Here is a 23,058-nt window from a genome sequence, read left to right on the forward strand (position 1 = left end):
CGTCTCCACCCACAGCAAAGGCCAGGAAGGCTTTCTGTCTAGTGTAACTAACTCATGCTCCCTGAACTCAGGATTCCTTTTCTGTAACTCAACCAGTTGCATGTGTAGGTATCATCTGCCCCTTCACATTGTCCTTTGAGAACTGGGGCTCAGAGAGTTGGCACTACAGCCAGTCTCAACAGCTACAGCCATTTCTTTGACTACTAAACTGTCCCTCTTTACCCTAACTGCAGGCTAACTTACTAGCTTGCAAATAGGGTAAAAATCTCAGACCCTTTAGTTTTTGACAAGAGACAAGTAGAAGCTACAGGAGGTCAAAAATGATGAGGACTTGTGTTTGCAGAGAGCCCACAGGAATGCAGAGCAAACCACAGCAACTGTCATTTAATCAATGTCAGGCGTACTTAGAAGTTGCCAAATGGAGATCTTATAAAGAATAGAGAGAAGACTGGAGCAGATCACTGATAAGATGGGAATGGAAGGAATTCAGAGGGACCCTTGTGGAACTAACTCCAAAACCAAAAAGGAAATTTTTAATACATATCCATATAAAGGCCCCTTATCTGCAAAGACTGCACCCTGAATGACTTTCACCTCCTTTAACCAAAGGCAAATCTACTTCTCTAGCTACCTTTCTCACTCAGAGATGGATTTTAATACTAAGCACCATTTGATTTAGCCCACTAAATTAAAATTTAAGTCTCAATTAGGAGGCATGTTATAAAATTGTTGTAGCTATTATGTGATTATTTTTTGTTTTTTATTTTAATTTTATTTTTTGTAGAGATGGGGTCTTGCTATGTTGTCCAGGCTTGTCTGAAACTCCTGGCCTCAAATGATCCTCCCACCTCAGCCTCCCAAATTGTTGGAATTACAGGCATGAGCCACCACACGTAGCCCATTTATGGACATTTTAAATAGACATAGACATAACTCCATTGTCGTGAACCCAATCATGCTTCTTACCCAGCAACTCATACAGAGAATTCAGAATGGATTTCCAAGATTCCCCTGCTTCTCGCCCAGCAACATCAGCAAAGTGTGCTGCACTGCTGTAGACGTGCAATCGGTCTATGCACTCGAGCACGAGGTTGATCATTCCCTGGAAGGTTAAAAAAAAAAAAAGACATCTAAAACTGTCATTCTGCTTACAGACTAAAAATGCTAAGCTGATTTAAAAATAGAAGTTTGGCTGAAGGTTCACCTACTAATCATAAAGAAAATTGTGATCATTCAAAGGACAGGAAGACACACATTTGCATGTGAAATGAATGTTCTTCAGATAATTCAAGTGGATTTTAAATTCTGAATGTCATCATCAAACAGTGGAAGAACAACCTACAAATATGTACTTCATACTTACGGCATTCTATTGTTAAGTGACCGTAAGAGCAGATCCTTATTCTTAGATAGGCATTATTATTATTAAATTATTAAATTTATTATTATTATTAAATTAAAGATATAGTAAATCAGGTAAAGCTCATGAAAAGGTATTTTTTTTTTTTTTTTTTTTTTTTTTTTTTTTGAGACGGAGTCTCGCTCTGTCGCCCAGGCTGGAGTGCAGTGGCCGGATCTCAGCTCACTGCAAGCTCCGCCTCCTGGGTTTACGCCATTCTCCTGCCTCAGCCTCCCAAGTAGCTGGGACTACAGGCGCCCGCCAACTCGCCCGGCTAGTTTTTTGTATATTTTAGTAGAGACGGGGTTTCGCCGTGTTAGCCAGGATGGTCTCGATCTCCTGACCTCGCGATCCACCCGTCTCGGCCTCCCAAAGTGCTGGGATTACAGGCTTGAGCCACCGCGCCCGGCCTGAAAAGGTATTTTTAAAGCAAATCAAAAATGCTATAATGCATTTTTGCATTATCATGAACTTTGTAAGATACAGCCTGAGATTGAAATTATGCTTTATTTTTATTATTATTGGTAGATCAAGGTTGTAAAAAGTGTGGCAAACCACATAAAGAGCTATAAACCACTATCTAATCCAACTAACTTATTTCACACAGAATTTAAAAGATACCATGGACCTAAGTACATTTCCAAGTCGCCATCCAGATTGTCTTATATGAGAAGTTGGGAAAAAAACTAAATTAATATTTTAATTTTTACAACACAATATTTAATTTTTCTTCTTCCAGATATTAAATAAATGCAGCATTGTAAAAGAGTCTAACAATTTGGCATATGTGAAAGCTCCCAATAAACTTGTCCATGTTATTATTGGTTTATGTTGATACTTTTTTGCTTTCGTTCCATTCTCCAGATAGGTCATTTCTTTTGCATACCCAGTGGGAATGTCCTCAAAAAGTTATGTTAGTTTCAAGAGTTTCTGATGAGATATTAGAAAACAGCTTTAAAAGTAGACAGGGATTATGAGAACCTAGTAATAACACTTTTTGATTTTGTTTTTTAGTTTTATTTCTCTCTGTCACAACTTTTATTTTAGGCTTTGGGGGTTACATGTGCAGGTTTGTTACGTGGGTACATTGTGTGTCACAGGTTTGATGCTATAAACGATTTCATCACCCAGGTAATGAGCACAGTACCTGATACGTAGTTTCTCGACCCTTGCCCTCCTCCCACTCTCCTCCCTCAAGTAGGTCCTGGTATTTATTGTTCCCCTCTGTGTCCATGTGTACTCAATGAACAATCTGATTTGTTACTTTTACAAAGCTAAGTATTTATTCAGAAAAAAATCATTATTCTCCATACAAGATACATTGAAAAGAATGGGAATCCAGCTGAACTAGCCTGATTTATCCCATCAACCCTGGTAGTCTCCACTGAAGCTTCTGACTATCTTAGAACATTAGATACATCATTTGGTCCTTCTTTTATTGTTTACAAAATATGACACTTGAGTTCTTTTTAGCAGTGAAACTTTTGGTGTAAGACAATCATACATGGAAATGTAATCAAGGCAAAGGGGAAGGGTAGGGTTGCTCTGTCCAAGTAGGGCCCCTGGAGCTCAGCCTACTCCGGTAGCCCTCTCTTGACAGCTTCCATCCCCAACACAACGCTTCCTATACATCCCGGGCCATTTCCAAGGAGCACCGAAGAATCTGCTGAATACTTTGAAAACCCTGATGCTTTCTAAAGCCTGTATTCTTATAGACACTTTAAGATTCTTAATTGATATAACCCACATGAAGAGAACTTGCAAAAGACCAGGGTGAACGCTGAGCAGAGAGTAAATGTCTCTTGCCAGGGGAATGAAAAGATTCATGTTTTTAAATTAATATTCATGGATAGTATAAATAAATAAAAACCATGTCTAGATTTCTCTAAGGCCTGTTTCTCCTGTTCAGTAGTATACTTTCTCCTCTATATTGCAAAATGCAAAGATGGTCAAATAGATGGAGAATTTTCCCAACCAAGAAGCTGTTTTTACAAGAGAACAACAGAAGAGAAATGAGTGTGGATAGAAACGCACCTCTTCCTGGAAGAGATTTTGCCGATTCTTCAGGGCTCGTAGTCTGTTCTGTTTGTCTTCATGTTCTAAATGCTCATCGGGGGGGTGAAAGTAGCCAATGAGATCCTGCAGACTTAGACTTACGGATTCTATAGGCAAATCGACGGTGGAAGCCTTCGCTTTCTTGCTGAGAGCATCAAGGCCCCTAAAATAAACCATAAACATTTCTCTATCGTCGGTGATTCACAACTGTATCATTTTTCCATTTATGGATGATTTCAGAGATTAATCTCTCGCCCTATGCCACTGTAAAAGGCACATGTCAGAAAGGTCCTCCTGCTCCTCAAGCAGCGATAAGGAATGCTAATTCAAGTCAGAAACTGTGTAATGTTACGTTATAAAAACCAGTATCCACGGCCAGTCATCTAGAGAATAACCTTATAGGCCACAGGAACAGTGCCTACAAAACCAATACTTGAAATGTTCAGAAACCAGTTGATTTTCACTGGAAAGCTACACACTTTAAGCATTCAGGCTGCATCTTCCCAGATTCATAATTCTGACATTTCCTTGTGGTTTGTTTTCGAAAAGGAATGCCTAAGTTTTCATGGAGCCAAGCTTGCCAAGCTTGCCATTCTGTTTAATTTCTGTGAGTTCAAAAATATATTCTAATGATGTTAATTTAGAAAATTTGCTTATTAATCAGTAAATATATATTAAAATGCTTTTCGATTATCTGAAAGAAATGCATTTAAAAATTATATTAACAAAAACATCATGAAGTATTTTCTAACCTGGGAAGAAAGGTACATTACTGGCATGTAAATGTGTTAATTTGTTGAGCTTACTGAGATTCTCAGTTTTTAAACTCATAGCTTTGAATGTATCTGAAAAGAACTTTAAAACATGATATCTACAAATCAAAAGTATTTTGAAATAAAACGGTTTTAAAAAGCACAATGCATACAATAAAAGAATGGGACAGTACCTCTACTGTAGTTGATACCATAATATTCTATAGCCATGACAAGTTGTTAATGCATAGAAATATTACACTTCCATTCCTGCTCTCTGTATCAGCAAAACTGTATGGTAACATTTTATCCCAAGTAAATGTTTCTAATTTTCTGACTATGTTGGAACTTACATTATAAAACAATAAAATATTCATTAATGAGAATTAGCTTTGAACTTTATAGTTTTTTTTTTTTTTTTTATACTTTAAGTTCTAGGGTACATGTGCATGACGTTTATATCATGTATAACTCCCCAATGCAATCCCTCCCTCCTCCCCCCTCCCCATGATAGGCCCCAGTGTGTGATGTTCCCCTTCCCGAGTCCAAGTGATCTCATTGTTCAGTTCCCACCTATGAGTGAGAACATGCGGTGTTTGGTTTTCTCTTCTTGTGATAGTTTGCTAAGAATGATGGTTTCCAGCTGCATCCATGTCCCTACAAAGGACGCAAACTCATCCTTTTTGATGGCTGCATAGTATTCCATGGTGTATATGTGCCACATTTTCTTAATCCAGTCTGTCACAGATGGACATTTGGGTTGATTCCAAGTCTTTGCTATTGTGAATAGTGCCGCAATAACATACGTGTGCATGTGTCTTTGTAGTAGAGTAATTTATAATCCTTTGGGTATATACCCAGAAGTGGGACGGCTGGGTCATATGGTACATCTAGTTCTAGATCCTTGAGGAATCGCCATACTGTTTTCCATAATGGTTGAACTAGTTTACAATCCCACCAACAGTGTAAAAGTGTTCCTATTTCTCCACATCCTCTCCAACACCTGTTGTTTCCTGACTTCTTAATGATTGCCATTCTAACTGGTGTGAGATGGTATCTCATTGTGGTTTTGATTTGCATTTCTCTGATGGCGAGTGATGATGAGCATTTTTTCATGTGTCTGTTGGCTGTATGGATGTCTTCTTTTGAGAAATGTCTGTTCATATCCTTTCCCCACTTTTTGATGGGGTTGTTTCTTTTTTTCTTGTATATTTGTTTGAGTTCTTTGTAGATTCTGGATATTAGCCCTTTGTCAGATGAGTAGGTTGCAAAAATTTTCTCCCATTCTGTAGGTTGCCTGTTCACTCTGATGGTAGTTTCTTTTGCTGTGCAAAAGCTCTTTAGTTTAATTAGATCCCATGTGTCAATTTTTGCTTTTGCTGCTGTTGCTTTTGGTGTTTTAGACATGAAGTCCTTGCCCATGCCTATGTCCTGAATGGTACTACCTAGATTTTCTTCTAGGGTTTTTATGGTATTAGGTCTAACATTTAAGTCTCTAATCCATCTTGAATTAATTTTCGTATAAGGGGTAAGGAAAGGATCCAGTTTCAGCTTTCTACTTATGGCTAGCCAATTTTCCCAGCACCATTTATTAAATAGGGAATCTTTTCCCCATTTCTTGTTTCTGTCAGGTTTGTCAAAGATCAGATGGCTGTAGATGTGTGGTATTATTTCTGAGGACTCTGTTCTGTTCCATTGGTCTATATCTCTGTTGTGGTACCAGTACCATGCTGTTTTGGTTACTGTAGCCTTGTAGTATAGTTTGAAGTCAGGTAGCGTGACGCCTCCAGCTTTGTCCTTTTGACTTAGGATTGTCTTGGCAATGCGGGCTCTTTTTTGGTTCCATATGAACTTTAAAGCCGTTTTTTCCAATTCTGTGAAGAAACTCATTGGTAGCTTGATGGGGATGGCATTGAATCTATAAATCACCTTGGGCAGTATGGCCATTTTCACGATATTGATTCTTCCTATCCATGAGCATGGTATGTTCTTCCATTTGTTTGTGTCCTCTTTGATTTCACTGAGCAGTGGTTTCTAGTTCTCCTTGAAGAGGTCCTTTACATCCCTTGTAAGCTGGATTCCTAGGTATTTGATTCTCTTTGAAGCAATTGTGAATGGAAGTTGATTCCTGATTTGGCTCTCTGCTTGTCTGTTACTGGTGTATAAGAATGCTTGTGATTTTTGCACATTAATTTTGTATCCTGAGACTTTGCTGAAGTTGCTTATCAGCTTAAGCAGATTTTGGGCTGAGACAATGGGGTTTTCTAAATATACAATCATGTCATCTGCAAACAGGGACAATTTGACTTCTTCTTTTCCTAACTGGATACCCTTGATTTCTTTCTCTTGCCTGATTGCCCTAGCCAGAACTTCCAACACTATGTTGAAGAGGAGTGGTGAGAGAGGGCATCCCTGTCTTGTGCCAGTTTTCAAAGGTAATTTTTCCAGTTTTTGCCCATTCAGTATGATATTAGCTGTGGGTTTGTCATAAATAGCTCTTATTATTTTGAGGTACGTTCCATCAATACCAAATTTATTGAGCGTTTTTAGCATAAAGGGCTGTTGAATTTTGTCAAAAGCCTTTTCTGGATCTATTGAGATAATTATGTGGTTCTTGTCTTTGGTTCTGTTTATATGCTGGATTACGTTTATTGATTTGCGAATGTTGAACCAGCCTTGCATCCCAGGGATGAAGCCCACTTGATCATGGTGGATAAGCTTTTTGATGTGCTGCTGAATCCGGTTTGCCAGTATTTTATTGAGGATTTTTGCATCGATGTTCATCAGGGATATTGGTCTAAAATTCTCTTTTTTGTTGTGTCTCTGCCAGGCTTTGGTATCAGGATGATGTTGGCCTCATAAAAAGAGTTAGGGAGGATTCCCTCTTTTTCTATTGATTGAAATAGTTTCAGAAGGAATGGTACCAGCTCCTCCTTGTACCTCTGGTAGAATTCAGCTGTGAATCCATCTGGTCCTGGACTTTTTTTGGTGGGTAGGCTATTAATCGTTGCCTCAATTTCAGAGCCTGCTATTGGTCTATTCAGGGATTCAACTTCTTCCTGGTTTAGACTTGGGAGAGTGTAAGTGTCCAGGAAATTATCCATTTCTTCTAGATTTTCTAGTTGATTTGCGTAGAGGCATTTATAGTATTCTCTGATGGTTGTTTGTATTTCTGTGGGGTCGGTGGTGATATCCCCTTTATCATTTTTTATTGCGTCTATTAGATTCCTCTCTCTTTTCTTCTTTATTAGTCTAGCTAGCAGTCTGTCAATTTTGTTTATCTTTTCAAAAAACCAACTCCTGGATTCATTGATTTTTTGGAGGGTTTTTTGTGTCTCTATCTCCTTCAGTTCTGCTCTGATCTTAGTTATTTCTTGCCTTCTGCTAGCTTTTGAATGTGTTTGCTCTTGCCTCTCTAGTTCTTTTAATTGTGATGTTAGAGTGTCCATTTTAGATCTCTCCTGCTTTCTCTTGTGGGCATTTAGTGCTATAAATTTCCCTCTACACACTGCTTTAAATGTGTCCCAGAGATTCTGGTATGTTGTATCTTTGTTCTCATTGGTTTCAAAGAACATCTTTATTTCTGCTTTCATTTCGTTATGTACCCAGTAGTCATTCAGGAGCAGGTTGTTCAGTTTCCATGTAGTTGAGCGGTTTTGATTGAGTTTCTTAGTCCTGAGTTCTAGTTTGATTGCACTGTGGTCTGAGAGACAGTTTGTTATAATTTCTGTTCCTGTACATTTGCTGAGGAGTGCTTTACTTCCAATTATGTGGTCAATTTTGGAATAAGTGCGATGTGGTGCTGAGAAGAATGTATATTCTGTTGATTTGGGGTGGAGAGTTCTATAGATGTCTATTAGGTCCGCTTGGTGCAGAGATGAGTTCAATTCCTGGATATCCTTGTTAACTTTCTGTCTCGTTGATCTGTCTAATGTTGACAGTGGAGTGTTGAAGTCTCCCATTATTATTGTATGGGAGTCTAAGTCTCTTTGTAGGTCTCTAAGGACTTGCTTTATGAATCTGGGTGCTCCTGTATTGGGTGCATATATATTTAGGAGAGTTAGCTCTTCCTGTTGAATTGATCCCTTTACCATGATGTAATGGCCTTCTTTGTCTCTTTTGATCTTTGATGGTTTAAAGTCTGTTTTATCAGAGACTAGGATTGCAACCCCTGCTTTTTTTTGTTCTCCATTTGCTTGGTAGATCTTCCTCCATCCCTTTATTTTGAGCCTATGTATGTCTCTGCATGTGAGATGGGTCTCCTGAATACAGCAGACTGATGGGTCTTGACTCTTGATCCAGTTTGCCAGTCTGTGTCTTTTAATTGGAGCATTTAGTCCATTGACATTTAAGGTTAATATTGTTATGTGTGAACTTGATCCTGTCATTATGATATTAACTGGTTATTTTGCTCGTTAGTTGATGCAGTTTCTTCCTAGCCTCGATGGTCTTTACATTTTGGCATGTTTTTGCAATGGCTGGTACCGGTTGTTCCTTTCCATGTTTAGGGCTTCCTTCAGGGTCTCTTGTAAGGCAGGCCTGGTGGTGACAAAATCTCTAAGCATTTGCTTATCTGTAAAGGATTTTATTTCTCCTTCACTGATGAAGCTTAGTTTGGCTGGATATGAAATTCTCGGTTGAAAATTCTTTTCTTTAAGAACGTTGAATATTGGCCCCCACTCTCTTCTGGCTTGTAGAGTTTCTGCCGAGAGGTCTGCTGTTATTCTGATGGGCTTCCCTTTGTGGGTAACCCGACCTTTCTCTCTGGCTGCCCTTAAGATTTTTTCCTTCATTTCAACTTTGGTGAATCTGGCAATTATGTGTCTTGGAGTTGATCTTCTGGAGGAGTATCTTTGTGGCGTTCTCTGTATTTCCTGAATTTGAATGTTGGCCTGCCCTACTAGGTTGGGGAAGTTCTCCTGGATGATATCCTGAAGAGTGTTTTCCAACTTGGTTCCATTTTCCCCCTCACTTTCAGGCACCCCAATCAGACGTAGATTTGGTCTTTTTACATAATCCCATACTTCTTGCAGGCTTTGTTCATTTCTTTTTCTTCTTTTTCTTTTGGTTTCTCTTCTCGCTTCATTTCATTCATTTGATCCTCAGTCGCTGATACTCTTTCTTCCAGTTGATCGAGTCGGTTACTGAAGCTTGTGCATTTGTCACGTATTTCTCGTGTCATGGTTTTCATCTCTGTCATTTCGTTTATGATCTTCTCTGCATTAATTAGTCTAGCTGTCAATTCTTCCACTTTTTTTTCAAGATTTTTAGTTTCTTTGCGCTGGGTACGTAATTCCTCCTTTAGCTCTGAGAGGTTTGATGGACTGAAGCCTTCTTCTCTCATCTCGTCAAAGTCATTCTCTGACCAGCTTTGATCCGTTGCTGGCGTTGGGCTGCGCTCCTTTGCAGGGGGAGATGCGCTCTTATTTTTTGAATTTCCAGCTTTTCTGCCCTGCTTCTTCCCCATCTTTGTGGTTTTATCTGTCTCTGGACTTTGATGATGGTGACGTACTGATGGGGTTTTGGTATAGGTGTCCTTCCTGTTTGATAGTTTTCCGTCTGACAGTCAGAAGGACTGTCTGTTGGTCTGTTGGAGATTGCTTGAGGTCCACTCCAGACCCTGTTTGCCTGGGTATCAGCAGCAGAGGTTTCCGAAGATAGAATATTGCTGAACAGCGAGTGTACCTGTCTGATTCTTTCTTTGGAAGTTTCCTCTCAGGGGTGACGCCACCCTGTGAGTGTGGGGTGTCAGACTGCCCCTAGTGGGGGATGTCTCCCAGCTAGGCTACTCAGGGGTCAGGGACCCACCTGAGCAGGCAGTCTGTCCGTTCTCAGATCTCAACCTCCTCATTAGGAGATCCACGGCTCTCCCCAAAGCTGTCAGACAGAGTCGTTCGTGTCTGCACCGGCCCCCCGCTCTTTCCCCTAATGGACTGCAGCTGTGCGCTGTCCGCAGAGGTAGAGTCTACAGAGACAGGCAGGCTTCCTTGAGCTGCTGTGAGCTCCACCCAGTTCGAGCTTCCCAGCGGCTTTGTTTACCTACTTAAGCCTCAGCAATGGCGGGCGCCCCTCCCCCAGCCTCGCTGCTGCCTTGCGGATAGATCGCCACAGACGGCTGTGTTAGCAGTGAGGGAGGCTCCGTGGGCGTGGGACCCTCCCGGCCAGGTGTGGGATATATTCTCCTGGTGTGCCTGTTTCCTTAAAGCGCAGTATTGGGGTGGGAGTTACCCGATTTTCCAGGTGTTGTGTGTCTCAGTTCCCCTGGCTAGGAAAAGGGATTCCCTTCCCCCTTGCGCTTCCAGGGGAGGCAATGCCTCGCCCTGCTTCAGCTCACGCTGGTCAGGCTGCAGCAGCTGACCAGCACCGATTGTCCGGCACTCCCTAGAGAGATGACCCCAGTACCTCAGTTGAAAATGCAGAAATCACGGGTCTTCTGTGTCGCTCGCGCTGGGAGTTGGAGACTGGAGCTGTTCCTATTCGGCCATCTTGCTCCGCCCCCTGAACTTTATAGTTTTAAAACATTATTTAAAATGTGTCATCACTTCCACAAAGATTGCTAATGATTTTGGAATATTTGATTTCGGCCTTATCAAACAGTAGAAATAGTAAAATTGTACAACTATTTTAAAGTTTTTGCCTGAAGTTCTATATCAGTTATATCAACTGATCTTGGGGGTAGAATTCATCCACCCCCAAGTTTTATCACCTCTATAAGTTTTTCCGTACCCAAAAAGCAAGAGTGACTCTTCAGTAGAAAATTATTTTTCCCCTTTAACAAGAAAATTTCACATGTAATGAAGTATTTTTCTAAACATTTTACCCCATTAACTCCAATTAAACATAAATAAATGTATAACGAATTCAAACTCAACTCTTAATAAGTGAATACAATTCAAAAATGATTCAGTCTCCACATTTTCAAATTTAAGTGACAACAACAGTAAATGTCGGTCTTTAGGTTCTTATATTGAAATAAACATATCTACCATGAGGAACGTAACTATTCAATTACTTTGTAAGAGAAGTCTCTTGTCAGAAGAAACGTTGTCCAAACTTCTAAAATTATTAATTATGTTATATTTTAGGGCTCTCATCTAATAAAGAGATGAATATCATCTGAATTTATCAAGAACAAAAAATATAATCAGGGAAAAAAAAAATCATCCAGAAATCCAAAAGTAGTAGAATCACACTCTGCCAGAGTAAAAATGAAAGCTATTAACCCTATGGCTACATTTCATAATTTAAAGATTAAACTAGATTATTACCTAACAAATACAGGCTCCTCCCCTCTCTCATTTACTTCAAGAATATGTTTATGATATATCCAGAAGAAAAATGAAAACATATATAGTATATATAAAATATATGATATGTTATATATATTTATTGTATATATTTGTTATACATTATATATAGTATATACTATTAGTATATACTAATAGCATATGCTGATATAGCATATTATTAATGTGTAATATACTCTATAGTGTATAGCATATACTACATTATATAATGTATAATATATACTATATATCATATAGTATATACTATTGTTAATTATACTATTAGGTAGTATAGTATATAATACATATACTAATATATACTATTAATTATATATACTATCATGTAGAATAGTATATATAATATATAATATACTATACATTATAATATACTATATAATATATCCATTATAATGTATAATTACATATAATATATGTTTATACACTTCCATGTATACACACACATTATGTATTACTTAAATGCTCATAGTATTACTATTAGAAATATACACACACTTCATATATTTTATATATATTTATACACATATATATTCTATATACATATATATTCCATATACATATATTCTATATACATATGTATATTCTATATACATATATATATATATTCCCCACCCAAGGCCAAAATAATAGAGACCCCTCCCCTGCAGACAACACAAACACACACACACACACACCATACACACACACACACTCAGTATTACCACCACCACAAAAGACAGAATAGAAGGGTCTCAGAATATAAACCACATGAGAAAAACACAAATGATTAAATAATATTGACTTTCTTTCTAAAAGGTAAAAATTTTAAAATTAGCCTCTTAATACAAATTAAGTAAATTGGCATTAATAAAACTAATAGTAAAAAATAACTCTGAAAAATACTTGGGTGAAAATATTGTAAAAATACTGAGATTTTAAAGATTTGGTACTTTCACGAATGTGATAAAACAAATAAATTTTTATTTAAAAGCATATGCTCTTTAAAATGCTCAGTAATCATGTAAAACTTTTCAAAACTTCTGAACATATTAAAAAATCACATAAATTCAGGACTTCTAATTGTTTTTTTTTTTAGACAGAGTTTCACCCTGTCACCCAGGCTGGAGTGCAGTGGCACGATCTTGGCTCACTGCAACCTCTGCCTCCTGGATTCGGGGTTTAAGCGATTCTCAAGCCTCAGTCTCCAGAATAGCTGGGATTACAGGTGCATGCCCACCACATCCAGCTAATTTTCGTATTTTTGGTAGAGATGGGGTTTTGTCCCTGTTGGCCAGGCTGCTTTCAAATTCCTGACCTCAAGTGACATGCCGGCCTCAGCCTCCCAAAGTGCTGCGATTACAGGTGTGAGCCACCACACTCAGCCCAATTTGCTACTTTGTAAGTCTTATCATTTTACTGGTTGAGTAGCATTCTGTTGTATAGAATGTAGAGTACAATATAGTTTACTCTCTGTTGATAAACTCCTGGCCTCAAGTGATCCACCCACCTTGGCCTCCCAAAGTGCTAGGATTATAGGTGTGAGTCACCACTGTGCCCAGCCTAAATTTGGGACTTATAATAGGTAATACTCATGTGCATTTAAGTAAAACTTGTAAAGTAAAAAAGTAAATATATATATGCAATATAAACAAGATTACTGGATATATATATGCAATATAAACATATATATGCAATATAAATATATGCAATATAAACATGATTACTGAAGTTAAATAATATAACTAAAGGGTAAATATAGAAAAAAAACAAGGAGGCCGGGTGCGGTGGCTCAAGCCTGTAATCCCAGCACTTTGGGAGGCCGAGACGGGCGGATCACGAGGTCAGGAGATCGAGACCATTCTGGCTAACCCGGTGAAACCCCGTCTCTACTAAAAAAATAAAAAAAATTAGCCGGGCGAGGTGGTGGGCACCTGTAGTCGCAGCTACTCGGGAGGCTGAGGCAGGAGAATAGCGTAAACCCGGGAGGCGGAGCTTGCAGTGAGCTGAGATCCGGCCACTGCACTCCAGCCTGGGCGACAGAGCGAGACTCTGTCTCAAAAAAAAAAAAAAAAAAAAAAACAAGGAGAATAAACCAAAGCTTAATTAAAATTTAATTGTTGAAAAAGCTAATACATGATTAAGGTCAGTTAAGCATAAGAGAAACAAAGGTTCATTGGGTTTATCCATGGCACTTCTCAGGTGATCACAAGGGAGAGACATTGTTAAAAGCAGATGTTAGATAACTCAGAAAAATATGGCAAATTTGTGATGGGATTGTAATGAGGAGGATAGCTAAAAGAGAAAAAAATCAATGCAGAATCAGCAAAGAGGTTCTAGACTACATTTCCCAAGGGGAACAAGGAATCTCATCTGGAAATAAGCACTGCACATGTCACCTAGATGTGAGTGACATTTGGCCAAGATAAAGTGACAGGACAGGATTTACCTTCCCTCTGAAGTAACCCAAAAAACAGACAAAGTATAATGGGGCGTGGGGGTGGGGACCAAAAAAACATGAAAACTTTCAAGACACTGGATAGCAATGAATAAAGCACAGGAATTCCTGAGGAATGAGAAACAAATCAGGTGAGTCCTACAATTGCCTCAGTTTACTGCCTAGGAGAATTTCCAGGCCATGGAGCAGGAAGGGAACCCAGGTGTGGCCTGACAGTCTCCATGAGTTGAAGAGACACTGCTGGGCGTCCGGGGAGACCAAGGTTGCTAGAATCCACTGGACAGAGAGGAGAGGGCTCACAAGAGAGAACCCTGGGGACCTACAGAAGGTCTCCCTCCAATATGCAGCAGAACACTGATGAGAACATCATGAGAAAACCACTCAAGGCAGGGAACAGAATCAGCTGAAAGGATGAGAGGGAACAACAACTGGCCCTCACACCGAACCTAAAAGAGCGCCTGTCCCCAGCAGCCAGACTGGAAAACTTTGCTATTCATGGGGCACTGGATAGAGTATTCAGAGGGTCTTGTCTCAATAGTGGGGAATAAATTGCCCTAGACTAAACACTGCTCTTCCCTCCCAGAAAACTCTAAAGGCAAGATCCAAACAAATCAAACTCTTTCTAGGTAACTTAACAGCATCCCAGGAAAAAGCTCAAGAATATTTACAGGAATATAAAAACAGCCAGCATCTAACAAATTCACAATGTCTGGTAACTAAACAAAAATAAGCAGGCATATAAAGAACTATAAAATACAATCATCAATAGGGAGTAAAATTAGTCAACCACAAGAAAAAAAATTGTCAATCTAGAATGCTGTACACAGCAAAAATATCACTTAAAATGAAGGCAAAGAACACATTTTCAGTTGCACAAAACCGAAAGTGTCTATCTCTAGCAGACTTGCACGATAAGAAATGCTAAGTCCTTTGGCTGGGCACAGTGGCTCATGCCTGTAATCCTAGCACTTTGGGAGGCTGAGGCAGGCGGATCACGAGGTCAGGAGATGGAAACCATCCTGGCTAACACGGTGAAACCCTGGCTCTACTAAAAATACAAAAAATTAGCCAGACGTGGTGGCGGGCGCCTGTAGTCCCAGTTACTTGGGAGGCTGAGGCAGGAAAATCGCTTGAACCAGGGAGGTGGAGGTTGCAGTGAGCCGAGATTGTGCCACTGCACTCCAGCCTGGGTGACAGAGACTCTGTCACCAAAAAAAAAAAAAAAAAAAAAAAAAAAAATCCTTCAGGCAGAAGAAAACAATACCTGAAGGAAATACAGATCCACACACACAAAAAGAGCACTAGAAATGATAACTATATGTGCAAATATAGATGTTTTTGTTATTTAAAACTCTTTAAAAACTAATTGACTGTTTAAATAAAAATAGAGTGTGGAATTAATAACATCTATAAATGTAAAATGTATGACAAACGGCGAAAACTGGGAAGGAAGTATAATATTATAATGTTCTTACACTATTCATAGAGTGACAAAATATCACTTAAAGGTAGACTGTGACAAATTAAAGATATATACTATAAACCATAAGTAACCACTAAAATACAAATAAAGTATTACAGCTAATAAACCAATAAAAAGGAGGTAAGATGAAATAATAGAAAATACTCAACTAATCCAAAAGAAGGGGGAAATGGGACAATGACAAAGTGTTTTTCTTGTGTGGCTTATTTTTTGTAACCCATATGCTCTCATTCTGCCGTGTAAGGGTAGTAATGGTGGTGGTGATGGTAGTGGTGATAGTGGTAGTGATGGTGGTGGTGATGGTGGTGGTGATGGTGGTGGTGGTGATGTGGTGGTGGTGATGTGGTGGTGATGGTGTGGTGATGGTGGTGGTGGTGATGGTGGTGGTGTGGTGGTGGTGATGGTGGTGGTGATGGTGGTGGTGGTGGTGGTGGTGTGATGGTGGTGGTGGTGATAGTGGTGGTGATGGTGTGGTGATGGTGGTGTGATGGTGGTGGTGGTGATGGTGGTGGTGGTGTGTGGTGGTGGTGGTGTGGTGGTGGTGGTGATGGTGGTGGTGGTGGTGATGGTGGTGGTGGTGGTGATGGTGGTGTGATGGTGGTGTGGTGATGGTGTGGTGGTGATGTGGTGGTGGTGATGGTGGTGATGGTGGTGGTGGTGGTGGTGGTGGTGGTGATGGTGGTGGTGGTGGTGGTGGTGATGGTGGTATGTGTGTGTATCTCTTTTTTATCCTACTACTAGGTGGGACGAATATAAAACAAATAGGAAGAAGACAGACTTAAGCCTACTACATCAATAATCATATTAATGTAAATGAATTAAACAATACAATTTAAAAACAGGGATTATCAAATGGGATGAAAAAGCAAGACCCAACTGCCTATTGCTTAAAAGAAATGCACTTTAAATATAAAGATACAAACAGGTTAAAAGTTATAGGATGCTAATACTAAAGTGGGGGGAAACTAGAGTGGCTATGTTCATATTATACAAAGTACATGTCATAGCAAAGAATATTACCAGAGTTAAGGAAGGTAATTTCATAATGATAAAGGGGTCAGTTCATCAAAAGAACAAAATCCTAAACATGTATGCAGTTCATAACAGAGCTTCAAAATGCACAAAGAAAAGGTGACAAACAGCAAGGAGAAACAGAAATATCCACAATTACAGTCACTTTGCAATACCTTTCTCTCAGTAATTAACAGAAAAAAGAGACTGAAAAACATAAGGAAATTGAAGATATAAGTAATACTAAATTGACACTTTTGAACGCTCTACCCAACAAGAGGAGAATGCACATTCTTTTCAAGTTCACATGAAACATTTACCAAAATAAAGTTTATTCTAAGCCATAAAACAAGTCTTAATAAACTTAAAAGCAATCAATCTCACAAAATATATTCTCTGACCATAATGGCATTAATTATAAATTAGTAACAGAAAAATATTCAGGAAATTTCTGATTATTTGGAAGCTGAAAAAATCTATTGTTCAAAGAAGTCATCAAAGGGGAAACTGAAAGAAAACATATCCTTGCTGGGTGTGATGGCTCACGCCTGCAATCCCAGCACTTTGTGAGGCCGAGGTGGGTGGATCACTTGAGGTCAGGTGTTAGAGACCAGCCTGGGCAACATGGTGAAACCATGTCTCTACTAAAAATAAAAAAAATAGCCAGGAGTGGTGGTGCATGCCTATAATCCTAGCTACTTGGGAAGCTGAGGCAGTAGAATTGCTTAAACCTGGGAGGCAGGTTGCAGTGAGCAGAGATAGGGCCACTGCACTCCAGCTTGGGCGACAGAATGAGAATAAAGAGAAGAATGGTGAGAGGGGAGGGGAAAGAAGAAAAAGAAAAAGAGAAAGAGAAAAGAAAGAAGAGAAAGGAGAGAAGGAAGGAAGGAAGGAAGGAAGGAAGGAAAAGAGAAAGAGGAAGAGGAAGAGGAAGAGGAAGGAAGGAAGAAGGAAGGAAGGAAAAGAGAAAGAGGAAGAGGAAGAGGAAGAGGAAGGAAGGAAGGAAGGGGCAAAAGAAGGAAAGGAAGGGGAGGGGATGGGAGGAAGGAATGAAGGCAGGGAGGAAGGGAGGAAGGAAAGGGGAGTGGAGGAGAGAGAGGAAGACAGAAAAGACAGAAAAGAAAGAAAAAAAGAAAGGAAAATCAAAACATGTGAGGTGCCAGTAAAAACAGAAAAGTGTAACACTAAATGCTTTTGTCAACAAAGGTCTCAATGGTATCAGCATTCATCTTACAAAGTTAGAAAAAAGAGAGCAAGGCAAGAAGAAAGAAAATAGAAAAAATCAGACTGGGAATCAGAAAATCTTTTCATAGTTAATAGGGGTTAATGTAACCATCCTATTTTATCATGATAGTTATAACAAATGAATTTCACTCAAATAGCCCAGACAGAAAATCATTTTCAAGATTTAAAAAAGCAGCAAGTATATAATTCAACATTTTTTTTTATCACAGAATCCAAATTTCTCATACTTGGTACTCTATCTAATCAGAAAAGTAATTGTTAAAATTTAAAATTCCTCTTCCAAAGAGCAGATGGGCTAAAGTAAATCACATTTAATGAATTTTGGTATTTCAGCCAGCATAAAAAAAAGTCACTTATGGTATACTATCACTATATAATGTCTGTAACACTGAGATAGTAGCTTTCCCACAAAATAGTTTTCAACACAAATAACCAGTTTTCAGTCTAGTATTAAATTAACTTAAATGGAATCTCTGTGGTGCCACTGAATACTCTACAGCAGTCAAATTGAATAAAAAAAAAAAAAAAAAGTCCCTCAAATTTGAAGAAGTCAGTGCTGACTAAATATAAAATTGACAATTTCAAAGATTTATGATTAATTTGCTCAATCCCTATCATAGGATTGATGAGCTCTAGTAAAGAAAAACTAGTGGGAAGAACAAGATACGAAAAGGCTAAGTTTGTTTCCAAAATAAGTTATAATTTCCAAATAGAACTTCTTGACTAATTTTATACTGCATTAAAATGTAATAAATTTTTATTATAAGAAATAAATACTATATTAAACTACAAGAATATATAATACTGAAAAGTAATACAAGTAATAAAAAATACAAAAATGTGGTGCGTACCCCATTCGATTTAAGCTTTACTCCATCTGACGAGGCTTAGAGTTGAGATGAGGCAGAGAAATGGACTAAACATTCAGGATGTGTGGCCAAATGCTGTGCACATTTTTTGGTTACATACAGCACGCACACATATATACACAGTGTGTGTGGTTTATAAAAGGGATGGTTTATAAAAGAAGTAGAAAATAATACAATCTTGAGTAGGGGAGATTTGTTTTATGCTGTAAAGTCAAAAAAATAATTTACCGACTCAACTACTACAAAAATCCTTTCAAATTCTTTTCCAAATCAATAAACTGGTGAAAAGGTTTGCAATTTACCATAACAGGAAATGAGTATCTCTAAACATAACAGAAGTTCAGAACAACTTAACAGAAATATTAACAAATAATAGGAATAAACACAAAAGAAAAAAGAAATGAAGAAAGATCGTCAACAAGAAGTTTCCCCTATCAAATTAGCAAAGTTTAAAGAGAAAAATGAAATCCCTTACAAGTCAGAGCATATGTTGGTATAATGTTACCAGAAAACATGTTGGTCACAAGTTTAATTTAGTCTGCAGATATGCAATTATTGCAATTATTAGGTGGAAAAGCAGTTCTTATGAGAATTACTTTTAAAAAATACATATCAAAACTCAGCATATATCTAGGCTTCACTGTCCTCATTGAAAAAGGAACTAGGCCGGGCACGGTGGCTCACGCTTGTAATCCCAGCACTTTGGGAGGCTGAGATGAGTAGACCATGAGGTCAAGAGATCGAGTCCATCCTGGCCAACATAGTGAAACCCCATCTCTACTAAAAATACAAAAAACACACCAGGTGTGGCAGTGAGCGCCTGGAATCCTAGTTACTCGGGAGGCTGAGGCAGGAGAATCGCTTGAACCCAGGAGGCAGAGGTTGCAGTGAGCCGAGATCGTGCCACTGCACTCCAGCCTGGGTGACAGTGCGAGATTCTGCCTCAAAAAAAAAAAAAAAAAAAAAAAAAAAAGAAAAAGAAAAGAAAAAGAAAAGAAAAAGGAACTAAATAGGTCCAGTACAAGGAAGAGTAGTCATTAAATAATCCTAATCTATACCTATCAATTACAAATTACACATCTAATTTCCAAAACCACATTCTTTTTAAAAGTTTATTTAAAAGAAAGACATTAAATCATCTAATTAACACTTCCTAATGTTTCTGCTGACTTACCAAACAGTATGAGATTTCTTACCATCATAGCATACTTTTAAATTGCCTATTTGCATATCCAGTAAAGAAATGAAAATCAAGTGTCAAACAACTACACCTACAAAAGAAAAAGTACCTTATAAATCTATTGAAAAGGAAGACTGTGCTCCGGATAACTCGTGCTGTGCGTGATTCTTCATGCTGGGATCTCGACAAACTTATGCCATCATCCATGTGGCCTTCATGGTGCATAATAGCCTGTAAGAAAGCAAAAATAAGGCCATTACTCCCAACATCTCTTTTCCAAACTAGAGTTAGGGAGATGTGTACTCAAACAGCTGAGCCCTAACAATAGATAGAATCAAAAGGCAAGTACAGAGGACTATGAAGCTGTTATGTTCAGATAAAATAATATGCACAGCTCCCTATACAAACTAGCCATTCCATTTATTCATTTAGTTATTGTTTTATTTTTTGGAGATGGGGTCTTGCTATGTTGCCCAGGCTGGTCTTGAACTCCTGGGCTTCAGTGATCCTTCTCCCTCTACCTCCTGAATAGCTAGAATTACAAGCCCCCATCACCATGCGCAGCTCAGTTATCATTTTATTTTTTTTTTTTTTATTTTTTTTTTTCTGTATTTTTTTTTTAGTAGAGACGGGGTTTCACCATGTTAGCCAGGATGGTCTCGATCTCCTGACCTCGTGATCCGCCCGTCTCGGCCTCCCAAAGTGCTGGGATTACAGGCTTGAGCCACCGCGCCCGGCCTCAGTTATCATTTTAAAGAACTACTCAAAAAATGCACTGAGTCAAGTAAAATAAATAGCAGAGCCTTTTCACATATCGACATTGAATGACTGATCCTCAGCCTAAGCAAACTTGGTACAAAGCAGCAAAGGTAACCTTGCATTGGCACACCAGTCATACAGTAGCTCTGAACACAGACTGGTCAATAATAAGCACTGAACAATGCTTATAAATCATCTAAATGATAAAGATGTATACATATATTTCTTTTCTTTTGATAGCTGTTTTTGTTTGCTTTTGAACTTTCTATGAAACTATAATGTTAGAAAAGAGAAATGCAAAACTCTTAAGAAAACAGTTCCATGACTTTCACAAGTGAACATTCCTACATGACCAACACCCAGTTCAAGAAAGAAAACGTTATGGCATCTGAAAATCCTCCTCAGTACTCCCTTCCTATCCCTATCCTTCACAAGGTTCACCACCTTGCAGACTTTTGACAGCACAGATCAGTTGTGTACTATATATAAGTAGAACCATTTGTTCCCATCTGTGCTTATCTTCATGCAACATTTATAGCAAGATAATTTAATACACCTACCCAGGTGTACTGAGCAAAATTTAGGAACTACAACTATAAATTATCTAGAAAGCAATGTTAAGAGGAAACTCCTTATATAAAAAATCAGTGAGACACAGATATATCTATATTCAAAGGCAATATCATAGCCTTAAGTGCCCTCATTAATACAGAAAAAAATGACTAAAATGAAAGAATTGTTACTCATTTTCATATCCTAAAAAAAGAACAGCAAAGAAAGTTGAAAAGTAGAACTAATGAAGATTAAGTGAAATTAATAAACTAGAAGTCAAATAAAGTACTAGAAAAGATGAATAAACTCAAAGTTTGATTCTTTGCGATGATAAATAAAACGAAACTCTCACAAACCAGGCTAAAGATAAAACAGAAAGCAAGAACACAGAGAATGGGAAATTATAATACAATACTGTGTGCAACTCCATAGCAAAACCAAAAATCAACCAAATAGAACCAATAAACAAAACCGGGTGTTCCAGGGCAACAGAATAGATTCTTACAAAATAAGACTAATCAAAAGGAAAAAGATAATTTAAGATCCAATATTTAAAAGATCTAGGACCAGATGGTTTCACAGGTGAGCTGTGATAAAGCTTCAAAAAACAGCTACCTTTCATGGCAGACTAGTCTAGGCCAAAGATTGGGAAACTACAGCATATCACCTGTTTCCGTATAGCCCATAAGCTAAGAATGGTGTATACACTTTTAAATGGTTGAAAAAAAGACCAGAGTAGAATGGTGTTTAGTGACACATAAAAATTAGTAAACACAAAAACTGTATGAAATTCCAAATTCAGTGTCCATAAAGAGAAATTAACTTCCCCCATAAATATACATGTAATAATTCTGAATAAAATATTAACTAATTAAATCTAGTAGAATTTCAAAAGAATCATACACTATGGTCAAAGAGGGTTTACTCGGTGAATTTAAGAACTCTTTAATAATTGTAGGTCTGGTAACTTATTTTATCAACAAGTTAAAAGACACAACATATGATTTTTATCTTCTTTATTAATAAAATTCAGTAATCACTGCTATTTTTAAAAAGCTAAGTAAAATTGAAATAGCAGGAGGCTACTTAAACACAAAAACAATTTCAACTGTCCTCAGGATGCAAGTTACAACTTCGATAAAATAGCAGTGGAAATTCACAATGGGAAAATATGCTGGGATAATAAACCAGCAGACCAGACGAAAGAACAGCAAGCTGAGATAAAAAGGTGAGCTGGGTGAGATAAGGACAAGAAAAAAAAAAAAGCAAGGAAACTAAAATTTTAAAGGCACAGAAAGGGCTTATGAACAAAACAGCACCAAAGAAAAAATGAGGACTTTGGAAGACACATTTGAGCAGCGAAGTGTAGAGAAAAGGTCAGGGAGAACACTGAGAGGAAAGACAGCCGTGTTCCTGAGAAAGAAACCAGCAGACTAAAACGGCACGAAAACAGGAACCAAAGACATGGTTGGAAAAGTAGATTCACATACCCAACTTGTTCCAAACATACATAAAAGTTTTCCAATAATTTAAATGTATGTTTTAAACATTTAATTAAAATTAAACAAAACTAAAAATGGTGTTCATCTAGTTGTAGTTATATACAAATACGAAATTGCCATATGTGTCTAGCAGTTACTGATTTGGACAGCACAGCCTTATACCTAGCTTCGAGTTCATGGGAATTACCAAGAGCACAGGCAATGGGGAAAAAAAGTCAGACATATCTAGAACATGAGGTATTCTATAATTGGCATGGATTTTTTAAAAACTCGATGGCACGGGAAAAAAATAAGCTGAGAATCTGTTCTAGATAAAAGAGACTGAAAGGCATTAAAAATAAATAAGTGCATGAATTTTGATTGCATCCTGATTTTAATCAACTAGAAAATATATTATTGGGACAAAAGAATAAATATGAATACAAACAGGATAGTCAATGATGTAATAGAACTACCATAATGGTATGTAACAGTACTGTGGATGTGTGAATGCATACACACACAGAGAGAGAA

General features: G+C 38.0%; 1 protein-coding gene across 8 annotated transcripts in view; it reads right to left on the bottom strand.

The window, feature by feature from the left end:
• RYR2 (ryanodine receptor 2) overlaps positions 1-23,058 on the bottom strand; it is an 805,689-nt gene that overhangs the window by 368,343 nt on the left and 414,288 nt on the right. For all 8 annotated transcript variants that reach the window (XM_033200167.1, XM_033200166.1, XM_033200162.1 and 5 more), the window contains exons 14-16: positions 19,842-19,963; positions 3,434-3,617; positions 967-1,102 (exon numbers count right to left, since the gene is read on the bottom strand). In XM_033200167.1, the coding sequence (XP_033056058.1) occupies positions 967-1,102; positions 3,434-3,617; positions 19,842-19,963 (442 nt within the window). The remainder of the gene's footprint in view (positions 1-966; positions 1,103-3,433; positions 3,618-19,841; positions 19,964-23,058) is intronic.

Source organism: Trachypithecus francoisi, unplaced genomic scaffold, assembly GCF_009764315.1.
Source record: "Trachypithecus francoisi isolate TF-2019V2 unplaced genomic scaffold, Tfra_2.0 Lachesis_group5, whole genome shotgun sequence".
Lineage (NCBI taxonomy): Eukaryota > Metazoa > Chordata > Mammalia > Primates > Cercopithecidae > Trachypithecus > Trachypithecus francoisi.